Below are 16,786 nucleotides of genomic sequence, written 5' to 3' on the forward strand. Positions count from 1 at the left end.
AGGTTCCCCCCCCCCCCCCCCCAATCGATACAAGGCCCATATATGAACAAGTCATTGGACAACTTGGTTGACAAAAGATGTAAACCATCCATTTTTTTTTTAATAAAAAGAAAAACGGTGTGCTTTTATTTGAATTTGTTACGTTTTTTGGTGAATGCATACCCCTTATCCAAATGGGGGGGGGCAGGTTCTGAGGGCCCCCTATTAAAGGGGACTTATAGATTCCGATAAGTTACTTGCTTGCTCACCCCTACAACTACTGGGCTAGGGTTGTAAGAGGCCCTCATCAACAAAGGGTCACCCCTGGAAAAGAGCCCCTACCATGTTGAGGGCATTTGGCCTGGTATGGTTTGTTAGGGGACAAGCTTGTCCCCTTTCATTTCTGACCTGCCAGGCTGCATGCTTGGATAAGGGCTGGTATGAATTTTGAAAAGAACCATGCCATGTTTTTTTTTTGTCTGTGTGGAGTCCACCTTTAAAATCCATGCCAGATATCTAAGGGGCTGGTATGCATCGGGAATGGGGGACCCCACTAGTTTTTTTTTTTTTTTTTTTTCTTTTTTCACTGACCATTCCTTTTTTTACAGTCTGCTGTCAGCCAGGAAACCCCCAGTTGACAGCAGGGATGAGACCTTGGTGGATGCAAAAACTCATGTAAAAACGTATGTTGTCTGGTTTGTTCAGATCTATTTAAATAGAGCAGGATGGAGATTTGTTTCATTTGTAAAAAAACAGACCTAAACGGATGATTATCTTTTTACATCTGTCTGCCCATATAAATGCATTGCGTTGTGTTTTTTTTATCTGGCAACAGATGGATGAAAACAGACAGACTTTTCACTCATTTGCAAGGGGCCTAAGTTTCATCTACTAAAATTTCCTAAAAATTAGGAATGCCAGCCTTGGCCTACAAATTTGTGCTGAGAGATTGGAAGACGAAGGCACAACCATTGTTCTCCATTACAAGTCAGTCCTCAAGACTTATATATTTACACATAGTACATCCAGGGTTTTTTAGAGTGTAACTTTACCAGTTTGGAATAGAATGATGAAAAGTTTGAAGTTCTGGCCCTTCCTTATTCTACTAAAATATAGTGTTTTTAGTGCTGTTCAAGGGGTGCTTTTCCAAACTACTTGTTTCAGTTGGATGGGAAATGAAGAAAATATTGGACGACAATAAAATCTTATAGCAGTCCTTTCCTTACTCCATTTAAAACGTAACCATTTCAGTCCTTGAGCCCCTATCTCACTATATCCCCTTAAGTCATAGAGCATTTTTGTTTTTTTTCATTTCGGCAATGTCTCGATTTTACGCTGTATATTATTTTCTTATGTGGTCTACCATAACATAAACTATAATACATGTTTTCTGTAAAAAAATACTATATAAGTTTTTTTAGATAAAAATAAAATGAATAAATAAAAGCAAAATGCTACTTTTAAAAAATGGACAAAGTCTGCTGCTTAACTGCTTCAATTCTAGCCTGTACTAATCCTTCATTACCAGGCTATTTTCCAGTGCTGTTATAGTTTGACTGACAATTACTCAGTTATGCAACACTTAGCCTAAATTACCGTTATTTTAAAGCTATTTCTTTTTCATGGTATTTAATAACCACTGGGTTTTTTTCGTTATTATATACTGCTCAAAAATTAAAGGAACACTTTTAAAACACATCAGATCTCAATGGGGAAAAATAGCATGCTCGATATCTATACTGATATGGACTGGGTAATGTGTTAGGAAAGAAAGTATGCCACATCGTTTGATGGAAATGAAAATTATCCATCTACAGAGGGCTGAATTCAAAGACACTCTGAAAATCAAAGTGAAAAAATTATGCAGCAGGCTAGACCATTTTGCTGAAATATAATTGCAGCAACTCAAAATGGTACTCGGTAGTTTGTATGGCCCCCACATGCTTGAATGCATACCTTACAATGTGGGGGCATGCTCCTAGACGACAGATGGTGTCCTGGGGTATTTCCTCCCAGATCTGGACCAGGGCATCATTGAGCTCCTGAACAGACTGCGGTGCAACCTAGCGGCTTCGCATGGACCGAAACATAATGTCCCTGAGGTGATGTCCCAGATGATCACTGATCCACCACCAAATTGGGTCATACTGAACGATGTTACAGGCAGTATAACTTTCTCCACTGCTTCTCCAGACCCTTTCACGTCTGTCATGTGCTCCGTGTGAACCTACTCTCATCTGTTAAAAGCACAGGGCGCCAGTGGCAGACCTGCCGATTTTGGTGTTCGATGGCAAATGCAAATCGAGGTCCACGGTACCGAGCAGCGAGCGCAGGGCTCACTAGAGGATTTCAAGGCCAGGCCACTCTCATGAAGTCTGTTTCTGATTGTTTGGTCAGAGACATTCACACCATTAGCCTGCTGGAGGTCATTTTGTAGGCCCTGGCAGTGCTTGTCCTGTTCCTCCTTGCACAAAGGAGCAGATACCTGTCCTGCTAATGGGTTAAGGACCTTCTACGACACTGTCCAGCTCTCTTAGAGCTGTGCTGGGAGACACGGCAAACCACCTGGCAATGACACACATTGATGTTCCATCCTGGTGAAGTTGGACTGCCTGTGCAACCTCTATAGGGGTCCAGGTAGTGACACTGACCCTAGCCAAAACAGTCAGAAAAGATGAAATTTCAGCAAAATGGACTAGCTGTTGCATCATTTTTTTCACTTTGATCCTTTGGGGTGTCTTTGAATTCAGCCCTCTGTAGGTTGATAATTTTCATTTCCATCAAACGAGGTGCCATCTTTTTGTTCCTTGCACATTACCCAGTCCATATCAGAAAATAGATATCCAGAATTATATTTTTCTCCATTGAGATCTGATGTGTTTTCAAAGTGTTCCTTTAATTTTTTTGAGCATTATATTCTAGTTTAAAAAAGTTTCCCTTACTTTCTGCTATAAAAATGCTGGGACAGTACAGGCAACCCCAAAACCTCTTTTAAGAAAGTCAACAAACCAAGGTGATCTTGTCTTTTTAACACATTTTTTTTTTTGAACATGAAGAAACATACCATTATTGAAGGGGTTAAAACGTGGAGTTTATTGATGCTGCACATTTAAATGTGCAATTTATACACAGAAGTAAAGGGGTTAATGTAAAGGTCACAGCAGAGACAGCATGGAGGTTTGATATGCAATGGAGGGAGGGGGCTAAAAGGGTTAAAAACAAACCCATAACTGCTGCTGTTGAATTTGAATCAATCTTTCGTTGTAAGACTTAAGCTGGATACACACTATCCAACTTTTGTGGTTAGATTTCCTTCAGATTAACCTTTTCTATGTAGTGCAAGGGCCTGCCAGATTCCATAGTAATGGAAAGTGTTTAGGTTTGACCTCATATTATATGGTTTTGGTAAGTCTAAAGGAAAAAGTCTTCAGAAAATTGTATAGTGTGTATGGCCCATAAAGGGAGGGCGTAAACACTACACTGTTTACCTTGTTGATCAGTGTGATTCATCATTTGAGCAATTACATGGTACAGAGCCACCTGGGTAATTTTAGTTCTCAACCATTAATGGGTACAGCAGCCACCTGAGGGCACTGCGGAAATATACATCCACCACTGTGCTGTTTTAAGACGTAATGTGGTTAAAAGTAAATTGCATAAGTTACATTTTTGTTCTGTATACTAGAATGATGCAACTAAAAAAAAACATATTGCATTTTACCTTTTAGTACAGCTTTATTTCCTTTTTACAATGCATACAGAGAAAAAAAAAATAGATCTGTTTGCATGAATTCTTAGCAGGGCATTAGGATTAGTTTGGTAGGGAAACAAATTGGCATGATTACATTTTCACATGTTTATAATCGCTACAAAGTTCCAAACAATGTTGTGTCAGTGGAGACTTGATCCAACACCCTCCTGCAGTTCTGCAGCAACAGATAACTCCCAATAATGATCTATTGCTGGTGGTAATTACCACTATAGCAAGGATCTATTGCTGCAGGGCAGAGCTGCAACAGCCCTGTCCTGGCCTTGGTAGTGACAGGAAGTGTTGTGACGTCACTTCTCTTCCTATGCAAACGCAATACAGAAGCTTTGTGTTTATATATCTATTTACATTTTTGGAGCACTGTGTAGCTGGATCTGAAGCCCAGAAGCTAATTGTTTTAGCTCCTGGTTCCAGGAATGAAGCAAGCTAGGAACCACGGAGTCTAAATTATGTATTAAAATGTTGCTGTCCCAGCACCATTTATAAATTGCTCTGAAAACTTAAGTGGTTATAAAGAAAAAAAGGTTTTTGTTTGTTAGTTTTGCTTATTTACATTAGGTTTATTACATTTACCTCTAAATATTAGTATTCTCAAATTTTCCTTCAAACTACATTATTGGATTAGATATTGGGGACACAGCGTGGTTGCGGTCACCCGGCCTTCATTAGACTACACATTTTTCTCTCAAATTGTGAGATTTCGTGGCTTTTTTAAATGTGAGACCTGAGAATAAATGCAGAATTCCAGGGCGTTTGATGAATGAATAGCGTGAATAATATGCACGAAAACAGCCTGGGCTTATTTGGACTTATTTTGTTGCATGTTAGGTAGAAATTGAATTACCGTATTTTCACGACTATAAGGCGCACCGAATTATAAGGCGCAGTATCATTGAATGGTAAATTTTCAAACTATTTTCATATATAAGGCGCACTTTTTTTTTTGGAACGTTGATCCGCGCAAGGTTTAATGGCAGGTGCTCATCGCGAACCCTCGGATGACAGTTCTGGCGGATACTTTGCCAGGCATCCACTATCCACTGGCATACAGTGGCATTACTGGCCCGGCTTTGCCTCCCGGTCTTCGTGAAGGAGTGCTCTCCTTCCATCATCCAGTTTTCCCACGTGATTCGCAGTTTCACTTTGAAGGAACGATTGACACTTTTGTCCAGTGGTTGCACCCCTTTGGTCAAACCATCCAGTTAACGGTAAATTTTCAAACTATTTTCATATATAAGGCGCACCGGATTATAAGGCGCACTGCCAGTTTTTGATCAAATTTTAGGATTTTCAGTGCGCCTTATAGTCCGAAAAATACGGTATTTCTTATGCCAAGTGGTTCACATCTATGTGCTGATGTTTAGTGTGAAAGACAAGGGCCTATTCACATGTGTGCATTATCTGCCATATGCGCTGCATGCACACGGAACAGTATAAATTCAGCTTTAAAGTGTAACTAAACCCAAAATTATTATAGCTTAATCATTGGATGTGGTGGCTGTATTAGTTTTTATTTTCTCAGGCTTTTATTCCTTTAATTTTACCGCATGATCGGCCCATAACACACCTGTCTTAGGGTGACTTCATTCACTCCTGCACTATAGCTATAGGGGAGCAGTGTAACCACGCTTGACCAGCAGCAATGTAAATGTAGAGATTGTTGTTGCTGGAGGGACTAGTAAAATTGAGGTGGACTTTACATAAGTGACTAACAAAAGCCAAACTCCGTCACACATTTTTTAAGCAATTGCAGCAATAGTTTTCAAAATCCAATGACATCTGCCTACATACACATGTGCCCACATTTTGTCCTTTAATGACCTAATGTTCTAACATATAACTTTAAAAATCGATAGTTGCACATCCAGGATGTTTGAGTCCTATATGGGCAGTTCATTATAGTACTGTAAGGAAATTTATTAATTTGTCTTTATCATTTTTGTTTAAACGTACACAGAACCAGGGCAATCATCACTTTGGTGTTCATGTGGCTGACTTAACTGAGGCAACTTCTGTACCTGTTGTTATGGAGGTACTTCTTGAGTACCTGGAAATGCATGGCTTGTACACAGAGGGTATCTATCGCAAATCTGGAGCAGCCAACTGCATGCGACAACTTAAAATATCCCTGGAGAAAGGTACACTTGGATTGCATAAAATGTATATTTCTGTTTACAACAGTGATGTATTTTTATCTAGTAAAGCTAGGTTTCAGCCAAAGCCTTTTTTTTATTTTTTGTGGTTAGAGCTACTTTCAGGTATTTACTGTTGTCTGAATCCCCACAGCAGAGATCTTATTTTACTCTCCAGAAAATAAAGTGAGTGGAGTTTTTCCAATGGGGACAGAAATAAAAGCACTTTTATTTCTCATCCATGAAGGACCAGGAAGTACTTACTGTCACTTATAGGATGGTTGGACACTGGCAAAAAAAAAAGCCTTTTTTTTTTATAGAGTTTTTCCTTCATTTCTCTATTTTACTTAATCGAGATTTTTCTCTGCATCACTGCTAGAGCTGGTCTCTATGATTGCAGATATCAGAGGTGGCCTATCCTCCACTTGGCTATTGGAGTGCCATAACCTAATTTTGCTGGACTGGATATTGGTGGACTAGCCTTGAAGTGACATTTGGACACTCTGTTCCACATAAAGAGCTTTTTCAGACCCCATTCTGGTTGCAAGTTAGCCTCCTGTTCCAGAGCCATTGGCATTGTCACTGTGCTTGCCCTGTCACTGAAGACTTGGTGAGTATTTCGATCGGGCTAAGCACCAAGATTTCTCTAGCGCTCATTGACAGACGTAGTCCTCGGTGATACACCACCTTCGGGTTATGTTGCCTCCACAGGAGCAGGACTAGACAGGAAATTAAAAAGCTCTGGCCACACCCTAGGGGCAGTCCCAGAGGGTATATCCTCTCTCTCTCTGCCTCAGCAAATCAGTTATTTTCTGTCTAGTTAGGAGTAAGGACCTAGATACCATGCTGGGATCTTAGGTCCTGGCAAGAATTTTTTCTTAAAGGATTTTTTAGACAGCTTTTTTTCTCCAGTGTTCCTGTGAGATCTTCAAGCAAGAAAGCTGAACTGGGCGACGGGCTGGATGTTGAGATCCGGTGGTCACCCCAGTTCAGCCTACGAGCGCGTGCAGGCCATAGCTCCGCGCTGGGTCGGCCGCGACAAAGTCCCATTAAAGGACTGTCCACGCGAGTTAAACGTCTCGCTGAAATGCCAAAGACCATGAGTCACGGCGTCCGTATCGGTCGACAGCCCTCCCGCCCCGGTGGAGAGGGGTACTGTCAGGAGTTGGTGCCCGCCTGGTTCCGGTATGGTGAGTAGTATGTTCCCCCTTTTCCCCTGACGGGTCTTGTGGTGAACGCGGGCCCCTCTCTGTATGGTAAGATAGAGTCCCTCTCTATCCTATAACATGACACAGATCCTCCTACTTTGAGTGTGATTTTATGTGCAAAAAGCCAGGAGGCTTGGTTTGGGAGCTAACAATCTAATTGTATACATGTTAAAAAGATGTAATCTGTGGCATTCTGGGAATCTTACGGTGTTAAGAATAAGCTACCTACCAGTCAGAAGCCACGGACATGTAGACTGCCTTCCTAATCAGATCTCCAGCTATTAGCAGGCCTCCCGAATGGTCAGGCGGTCCGCCAGGGCCGGTACCGCCAACCACGCCATATCCCCATGCAGAGAGAGTGTTGTGTGCCCTGCAGCACACCGCTATTCAGTACAGGCCGCCGCCATTTTTTTTGCTGGATCGCACGAGCCGCCATTTTGGCGTAGCCTCGTGTCTCCAGCATGGGGGCGGCCATGTTTGAGGTGATCCAAACACCTCGTGGAGCTTGGGGGAGGCGCCGGAAGGCGTGCAGAGGGGCGGAGCCGCCTCCTTTCTTCCTGGGCAGCCAGCCAAAAGACTTCCTGTTTGTCAAGACAGCGCTGTAACCTGTTGCAGTTAAACTCTGAGCATCAAGTGGTGAGCCTGGGGGTCTATCTCTCTCTCTCTCTCTCTCGATCGATAGGGATCCCTAGCAGGTAACACTAAGGGGCTTTTGTGGCGCTGGGGGTCTGAAAAAAAAAAAAAAAAAAAGTTTTTTATTTTTGAATTATATTATCCAGGAAGTGACTGGAATTATCATGGACCCTGCCACACATATTCCCCCACCTGTTTCCCTCGAGGGGGCCACGGGACCCGCCGGTGCACAGAGTATAGAGTAATTTACAGCAATTTTGGAGTCTATGGTGGCTCGGGTGGAGGCGGCCTGTCAGGGACGGGGGTCAAGGAAGCGACCCCCGCCTACCCGTATACTATCTGACACCTCTGACTCTGATTCAGAGATGGTCACTGCAGTTGCAGGTTCCTCTGCAAGGGCTGTTATCCCAGGTAAAGCCCCCTCAGACAGTGAGGAGGACGCTTCTTCTCCTGCTATAATTCAGGAAGAAGCATTGGTGGACGCACTAGTTGTGGCAGTGCAGGAAACCTTAAAACTTGAGGCTTTACCGGCAGAGGCAACTGAAACAGAGATTCCCTTTGGTACTAATAAGCCCATCAAAACGGTGAAGGTTTTTCCTGTACCTAAATGTTTCGGTAATCAGATTAAAGGAGAATGGGAGCATTCTAAATGTACCTTTACTATTTCCAAGCGTATTGCTAGACGCTATCCGTTTGAGGAATCCATCATTAAGAAATGGACGGTACCACCAGTGGTGGATCCACCTATTTCCAGGCTGAATAAAGCCACGGTTATTCCAGTGGAGGACACTTCGTCCTTTAAGGATCCGGTGGATCGAAAGATGGAAGCAGAGTCCCGCACCATCTTCTCTCTGATAGGGTCAGCATTTAGACCAGTAATTGTTATTGGTCTAGTTTCCCAGACACTTACGGAATGGGCGAAAATGGTACGCCAAGATCTTAGGGGAAAAGATATTCCCCAGGAGACATCTGATTTGATGGAACAGATTATACAAGGGCTACAGTTTATCTGTGACGCAGCCTTGGACACTACTCCCTTATTAGGGCATGCATCTAAGTCAGCGGTGATCCTCAGACGTGTGCTGTGGTTAAAATGCTGGTCAGCTGACCTAGGTTCCAAAAAGACCTTGACTAATCTCCCTTTTCAGGGGAATCGTCTATTTGGGGCCAACCTAGATGAAATCATTAAGGATGCCACTGGGGGCAAGAGCACTTTTTTGCCACAGGCTGCTAAAGCTAAGGGACCTCGCAACAAGCGAGGACCTTTCTTTACCGCCCATAAAGGGCGCCCGGCTGGTACTAGCGGGAAAGGCAAGACTCCTCTAGGAGGGTTCAAGAAGGGCTGGTCGGACAAGCAAAGGACCAACCCAGCCAAACCCGAAGCAAAGGAGTACACAGCCTGAAGGTGCGCCCCCACCCGGTTTCAGGGTGGGGGGACGTTTTCACCGGTATTCAGGACATTAGATCGAGCATCAACCACTACTACCGGTGCGATTCTTCCCTTCCAACATTTAAGTACTACAGGAAGCGGTAGTTACCGTTCCCTGAATAGATCTTTTCCTTTACCTTTTCCTAAAATTAGTCCCGATACCTCACAGGAATCGGATCTGGTTGACCAGATAGGCCAAGTAGCCTCTAGTCGGGTGACTTCGGTCCCTGAGGTTCAACCAGAAAAGATCACCTTTCCTGATAACTATCAGGTATCTGATAAATGTGTGGGAACAGAAAACGACCAGACTTTCTCGGATGGTCGGGGCCAGATACCTCTAGGGACGCCTGGTTCAGATTCTATCAGCGCCAGTGGTCCTAGAAATTCTAGGCTGGCCTCCTCAAGCCGGCCTGGCCGACTTGGACATGTTAGTCGTAGACGTTCCGTGGGAACTTCGTCTCAGGGAGTGTCTGTGGTCTCAAGGACCAATTTACCATCATGCTTTACAGTCGCTGGGTTTAATGGCCTGGCCATTGAGACCCAAGTACTGAAGGACAGAGGTTTGTCTACTTCAGTCATTCCTACCCTTATTAAAGCAAGGAAAGCGACTTCCAGCAAAGTCTATTATCACACATGGAAGACTTATATTGCGTGGTGCGAATCTTTAGGATTTCCTCCACGTACCTATTCGGTGACTCGAATATTGGCCTTTTTGCAACAAGGGGTTGAGCAGAAGCTAGCCTTGAGCACCATCAAGGGTCAAGTTTCAGCATTAGCAATCTTCTTTCAGAAGCCTTTAGCTACCAAATCCTTGGTGCGGAATTTCATCCAGGGGGTGCGGCACCTGGCTCCTCCAGTCCGCGCGCCCTTACCGCCCTGGGATCTTAATTTGGTTTTGTCGGTTCTACAGAAACCTCCCTTTGAAAACATCAGGGAGATTCCCTTGCTTACTTTATCCCAGAAGGTGGCCTTCTTGGTGGCTATTACTTCTGCTCGCAGGGTGTCAGAACTGGCTGCATTATCATGCCAGTCCCCATACCTAGTGATTCATAGGGATAAGGTAGTACTTCATCCTAAGCCATCTTTTCTTCCTAAGGTGGTTTCAGATTTTCATCTGAATGAAGATATTGTACTACCTTCCTTGTGTCCTCAGCCCAAGCATCATCGGGAACATGCGTTGCATTCCTTAGATGTGGTTCGGGCAATCAGGGTATACCTGAAAGCTACGGAATCTTTCCGTAAGACGGATTCACTTTTTGTGATCACGGATGGCCCCAGAAAGGGTTTGCCTGCATCTGCCGCGACCATTGCCAAATGGATTAGACAAACGGTGGTACAGGCTTATTCTATTAAGGGTCAGAGTCCTCCGTTCCCTGTTAGGGCGCACTCCACTCGAGCGCTCAGTACTTCTTGGGCCTTTCGCCATCAGGCGTCAGTGGTCCAGGTATGTAAGGCGGCCACCTGGTCGTCGGTACATACCTTTACAAAATTCTATAAAATTGATGTGACGGCATCGGCGGATGCCTCATTTGGCCGCAAGGTTTTGCAGGCCGCAATTTGAGGAGACCGGTGGTCTACCTCGAGGGTTTTTTTCTGTTTGAAAAAAAAAAAAATAAATAATTTTTTTCTCTTTTTTTGTTGAGTCTCATCATTAAGGATGAGCATTGTAAACTTCTAGTTGGCACCGGTTGGGCCTTCTAGATTGGGATTTGATTTCATTTTCCCACCCCTCAGTTGTGATACTGCTCTGGGACGTCCCGAAGGTGGTGTATCACCGAGGACTACGTCTGTCAATGAGCGCTAGAGAAAAATGGATTTTTGTAAAATCTTACCGTAAAATCCTTTTCTCTTAGCTCATTGACAGACGTAGTCCCCGCCCCTCTGTTTTTTGAGTTGGGTTAAAATCTCTAAAGACTGCTTTTTCACATAACTGATTTGCTGAGGCAGAGAGAGAGAGGATATACCCTCTGGGACTGCCCCTAGGGTGTGGCCAGAGCTTTTTAATTTCCTGTCTAGTCCTGCTCCTGTGGAGGCAACATAACCCGAAGGTGGTGTATCACCGAGGACTACGTCTGTCAATGAGCTAAGAGAAAAGGATTTTACGGTAAGATTTTACAAAAATCCATTTTTTACCTCATCATTTGGATCACTGAGCACCATTAAACTTCCCACTCCCTGCTGGTCTGTACCAAGGAAGGGGTTAATGCTGAGGGATTGAGCATTCAAATTTAGCGTTCCCTATCATGTCATTTAGTGTCACGGAAACCGGTTTGTTCCTACAGCACGTTTCATTGGCTGCCAGCTATCTGGCCTTTCTGAGTACCTAAGGCTTTTCCTCATCCCCTAACCCTAGTTGCCTTACCACCGAGTGGTTGTACCATGTCTGCATCTACCCATAGTGTGGACAGTCCTGTTGCCACTGGTGTCCCCAGCTCACAATCTTCTAAAAGATGTATGTAATCTGGAATCTTACTACCCTATGATTTTAAGATCTACTTCATCGTTGGCGCCTTTTTTAACTCCACTGGGTGAGATTGAGTCCCCTGGCTTATTATCTGGGGTCTCTACTACAGTCACCCCAAGTTTTGTGGCTACATTCCCCCAGTTTCTCGTTGGTCTAGACCACAGAGGTGCAAAGCTCACTCCGTTGTCTTACCATGCAGAATCTATTGCGGATCTACCTACATCCTTGGAGGTATCCAGCCCCTCTATTTCCTTTTTTTTTTTTGTTTTTTTTATAGAAAGAACTAGGTTTACAAAGGCATCGTATTTCCTTCTATCAAGTATACAGATTATTGAATGTCCTACATTGTGAATGTTCAACTAAACAATAGTCAATGGATTAGTAGTAGGATACAGGTATCTTCTGTACCTGAGGACTTATTGAGTGTATAGGGACCACTAATATCAACTGGCAGGGCCAGACCTGTATCCAAAAAAAAATTTCTGTCTATCAAGCCTGCAGGAACCTCTGTTTTATAGACTATGCTATTAGAGTAGAATTGAACATGTTTAAGAAGGGTTATAGGGAAGGGGATTAAATTGGCATATGGGATAAGGTGTCAGAAAGAGGACATGGAGAGTGTGAGAAGAACCCAGGAAAAAGAGTCCCTGGTGCGTGGGGAAGAAAAGGAAGGTGGTTAAAGGGGGAAAAGAAGAGAAGAAAAAAAAAAGGGGTGTGTGAGCATTTGAGGGGCTAGGAGTGGGAATTCTGGGGGTAAAAAATTATCCAGTTTTAGTAGAGGCTGAAAGGAGCATATACAGTTGTAATGTCTCAAATTGGAACTAGGTCTCGTTCTGGCAACTGAGACAGGGTTCATCAGTGGTCAGATTTATATTCAGTGGTGTAAAGGAAGCCTCTCCAGTAGTACCACATTTTCCTAAATATTTCTTCCCTGTGGTAGAGTGAAGCCATCAGATCCTCCATGCACAGGAGAACCAGTGATTTAGTGTGTGCGGAGAGGTTTGTTTCCAAAGATCTGGGATATACTATGTTTTTGTGGTGTTTCTACAGGTTTATTGATAATGAGTTTTTTTCTGATTTTTATTGTTTAACCGAAAGGTGATTTATAAGCAATCAGAGGGCAATTCTTCAGTTCAATGTCAAGTTTGTGACCGATTAGACGCACTGATTGCCAGAGAGATTGAATAAAATGACCTACCCAGAATATATGGAGGAGTGTTCCTCAGTGAAATTGAGAGCACCAGCATTGTGAAGAGCTTTGTGGGTAGATTATATGTAGTAGGTGAGGGGTTTATACCACATTGTGAGCAGTTTGTATCTGGACTCTTGTATTTTTAATAAATCTTTATTTAGTTTTAACAAGAAAACAGCTAAAGTGAGACAACGACGTCAAAAGTGTGAAGTCTGTTCATACCTTTTCAAATTTTAATAGGTGGACATTCAGTCCTTTGCCAATGCAGCTTTTGACCGCAAGGTTCTTGCAGTGGCACTTTGATATTGGGTCCGTTGATCCTTGTTGTTGGCCCTGTTTAAGTTGTTTGCCAAGTTTTTGCCTTCTGATCTTATTCCTTGCTTGGGAACATCCCAGGGTCTATGAATACTTTTTCTGTGTTTGGTACTGTACAATTTAGATAAGAATTTTGTCTTGCCTGTAAATTCCATATCCTGGAATATAGTACAGGACATACCCTCCTTCCATTCCTTGGTTACTCTGCATTGCTTGCAACAAACCTCTCGCACCGTGGAGTAGGGTTTTAGGGGAGGCACCCAGTGAGTGTCCTTAAAAGCTTGCCAGTGTCCAATCATCTGAAGGGAAGGTATGTAGGCCTAAGCCTATAAATAACCCAGGGTCTACTGTATCATGTACTGTACTCAAGAAATATAATTTACAGAGGGGACCCCACGCCTCCATATCCTTCCCTGAAGGCATGTCAGACAGTTACAACTCATGTGTGGGATCAGGGCTGTCATCTATGACTGTGGCTACCTGCTTTGTCTTCCCTTGGCAGCTGACCCTCCTATCAGTTTTTCTGGCATGGGGGTCACTGTATGGGATTCCTCCTTCCACCTTCACCCAAGTTGTGGATTATTTTGCCTTTTGTTTTTTTTCTAGGGCATCTGCCCTCAGGAAATGAGGCCCTCCTTTCTTAAACCCATTCCCGCAGATATTTTGGGGTTCTTGGGCTTTTTTACATCTTTTAGCATCTGCAGGGCCAGCACCATTCTCTGTTAATGGTTTCAAAGCGTTTTTGCCAGGTGACTGTTTGCTTCGGTTGCAAAGTGTTTCTACTCTAGGAATTCTGAGGTAACTATAAATGAATTCTGAGGTAACTATAAATGTCAGATCTGTCAAGGTCTTACCTTGCTTTCATGTTGGCAGCCATCTTGGACATATGCAGACTTCTATCTCTTATAAACTCTGTTTGCATCATCACTTGCCTGCTGCCTGGGCGTTGCTCAGTGATGATGTGGCACACCTGACTATATATATCACCTGATAGCTTGCAGTCCTTGCCCTTGTGTTTGTGCTCCAAGGTGCATCACTGCTAGCAGTCTTCTGTTCTCCGTCTTTCTCCGTGCATGACCTGGCTTGGCTGACGACTTTCCTTGCTCTTGATTACGCATAGGCAGACAATCTGGCATCGGCAGACTACCCGCTACTGGACTCGACCCCGGCTTGTATGACTACCCCCCCCCCCCCTTCTAGACTCTCCCAACTTGGATTACTACCTGCTTCTGGACTTGACCCTGGCTGTTCCAAAAGCGGGTTTTGCTCCTCACTCTTGCTGTGCGTTTATTGTTGCCCTAATATACTGCTTTATTTTACTTGCATCTTCGTGTGGTCTGGTTTCCTGGCACCCTAACAATATCTTGGAGTACTGGACACTGCCTCTCCTCTTTCTCTGTAATCTCTGTATTGTTTGCTGAAGAAGTTTCACGGAGTGGGTACAGTAAGCTGGATACACGGGGATGCTTCCAGCAAAGCTTTTGCCAATTTCCAATCACCTAAAAGTAGCGGTATATAACCCATTGTACAAGAATCAATTATTTTATCCTGTACTGCGTACCAAGATATGTCATTTAAAGGTTCATCAAAATGTTTATTTTTTATACTCCCTTAAAAATCCTCTCTTCAGAGTCCATTGAGACACAGGTCCCACCCTTATGCTTTTTATGATCATGCTCTTGGTACTGCTTGCTATGAAACTGAGGTATGCTAGTAGTAGGAGTTATCCTGGGCTGGCTAAAAAAAATAGTTTTGTTTGCCACTGTCCAATCCTCCTGTTGACGACAGTATACCCCAACAGTAATTGCTTTCTGTGTCCCTCAAGGACTTCAAGGAGAGTATTTTACAGTAGCTACATAAATCCTGTTTTTAGTAGGTTGGGGGAAGGCATAGAACCCTGTAGCATTTTTTTTTTTTTTTTTGCTGAATGTTAGTCAGATACAAATTTTCTTGGCTTCAGAGAAAGGTAAGTCAGTATGTTAAAGTATCCAGTATATAAACTATATATTATGTAGGCAAAGGATGGCAATATCCATACTCCATCCATGATAAATGACTTTGTGCTCCACATAAAATCAAAATGTAGCAACAGATCTAGTAGGCACTCAAAAGACTTCCACAGATGAACAAGTACAGTATAATAGCTTTATTGCAACAATGTAATGTACCGTCCTCCTTTTTCATACAGTTTCATCATAAATGATCACACCCCCTTTTGAAAAGTAAGATTTTAATCAAGATCTCAAACACAAGAACAATTTCAAAATTTTTTATAAAACTGAGTTTTATTGAACATATGTTTAGCTCATTACATGATAATAGGGGTAATAATACAACTTGGATTACAAATTCTTTAGTTTTACTCTTAAATGAGTTAATGTGAAAATGGATACACACAACAAAAACTACTATATCTAGTATTTTGTATGGCCTCCATGATTTGTAAGGAAAGCACCAAGTCTTCTGGGTATGGGATGAACAAGTTGGTCACATTTTGCAACATCTATCTTTTTCCATTCTTCAAGAACAACCTTTTTTAGAGCCTAGATGCTGGATGGAGAGTGATCCTCAACTTGTGTTTTCAGAATTCCCCCTTAGGTGTTCGATTGGGTTAAAATTAGGAGACCTGCTTAGCCACTGAATCACTTTCACTCTGTTCAGAAATGCAACAGTGGCCTTAGATGTGTGCGTTTGATCATTGTCATGTTGCATAAGTGCACGAAGTCCAAGGGCACGGAGTGATGGTAGCATTTTCTCTTTCAATCGAGAGCAGTACATCTGTGAATTTATGATACCATCAATGAAATGCAGCTCCCCGACACCAGCAGCACTCTTGCAGCCCCACAGAAGGACACTGCCACAACTATGTTTCACTTGTAGGCATTTCTTTGTACCTGTTTGCGACACATACAGTTTTGAACCATCAGTTCCAAAAACGTAATGCCTTTGTATAATCAACTGTCTGCTGGACACCTTTTTAATAAATAATTACTCTCACTTATAGTTAAATTCTTGTTAATTAGGATTTCATTGTCTAAAATTTAGGTTTGCGCCTAAGACTTTCATTGGGTTGCATTTATTTTTGCAACATGGTCTTGAATGATATTGTTAGGGAAAATACTTTTTTGTGTGCGCAAATTACACAAATCTCGGTTGCAATCAAGGGCCCGCATTTGTACGAGTATTTTGTAGTATAGTGACTCATAGAAAATGTTGATTCTTAAAGTAAAGGTTTTCTGACAAATCTGTTGGGGTGTACCAATTTATGCCGAGCACTGTGTGTGTATATATATATATATATATATATATATATATATATATATATATATATATATATATATTAGTATGTATTATGCCTGTTGATCTGTTTTAGTTCTCTCAAATTATAAGCTTTTCCCCCTTTTTTATACCTATGTCTACACTGTTTTGTAATATCATTTTTTTTTTTTTTTTTTTTTTTTTTTTAATTGATCGGAAAACAGATCCCACCTCCGTGCAGCTAGACAGGTATGCAATCCATGCTATTACTGGGATCCTAAAACAGTGGTTACGTGAACTTCCTGAGCCTTTGATGACATTTGCGCAATACAGCGAGTTTCTTAAAGCTGTGGGTAAGTTTAATGTGCATAAAAACTGTTTGTTAAGGTAAATGTGTATCTCTACCT

At 42.6% G+C, this 16,786-nt stretch overlaps 1 protein-coding gene across 10 annotated transcripts in view; it reads left to right on the top strand.

Annotated features, from left to right (window-relative positions):
- The window catches only part of MYO9B (myosin IXB), a 296,901-nt gene that overhangs the window by 268,552 nt on the left and 11,563 nt on the right, over positions 1-16,786 (top strand). For all 10 annotated transcript variants that reach the window (XM_082260874.1, XM_082260880.1, XM_082260879.1 and 7 more), the window contains 2 exons: positions 5,706-5,886; positions 16,604-16,732. In XM_082260874.1, coding sequence (XP_082117000.1) covers positions 5,706-5,886; positions 16,604-16,732 — 310 coding nt within the window. The remainder of the gene's footprint in view (positions 1-5,705; positions 5,887-16,603; positions 16,733-16,786) is intronic.

Source organism: Pelophylax lessonae, assembly GCF_965119305.1.
Source record: "Pelophylax lessonae genome assembly, chromosome: 1".
Classification (NCBI taxonomy): domain Eukaryota; kingdom Metazoa; phylum Chordata; class Amphibia; order Anura; family Ranidae; genus Pelophylax; species Pelophylax lessonae.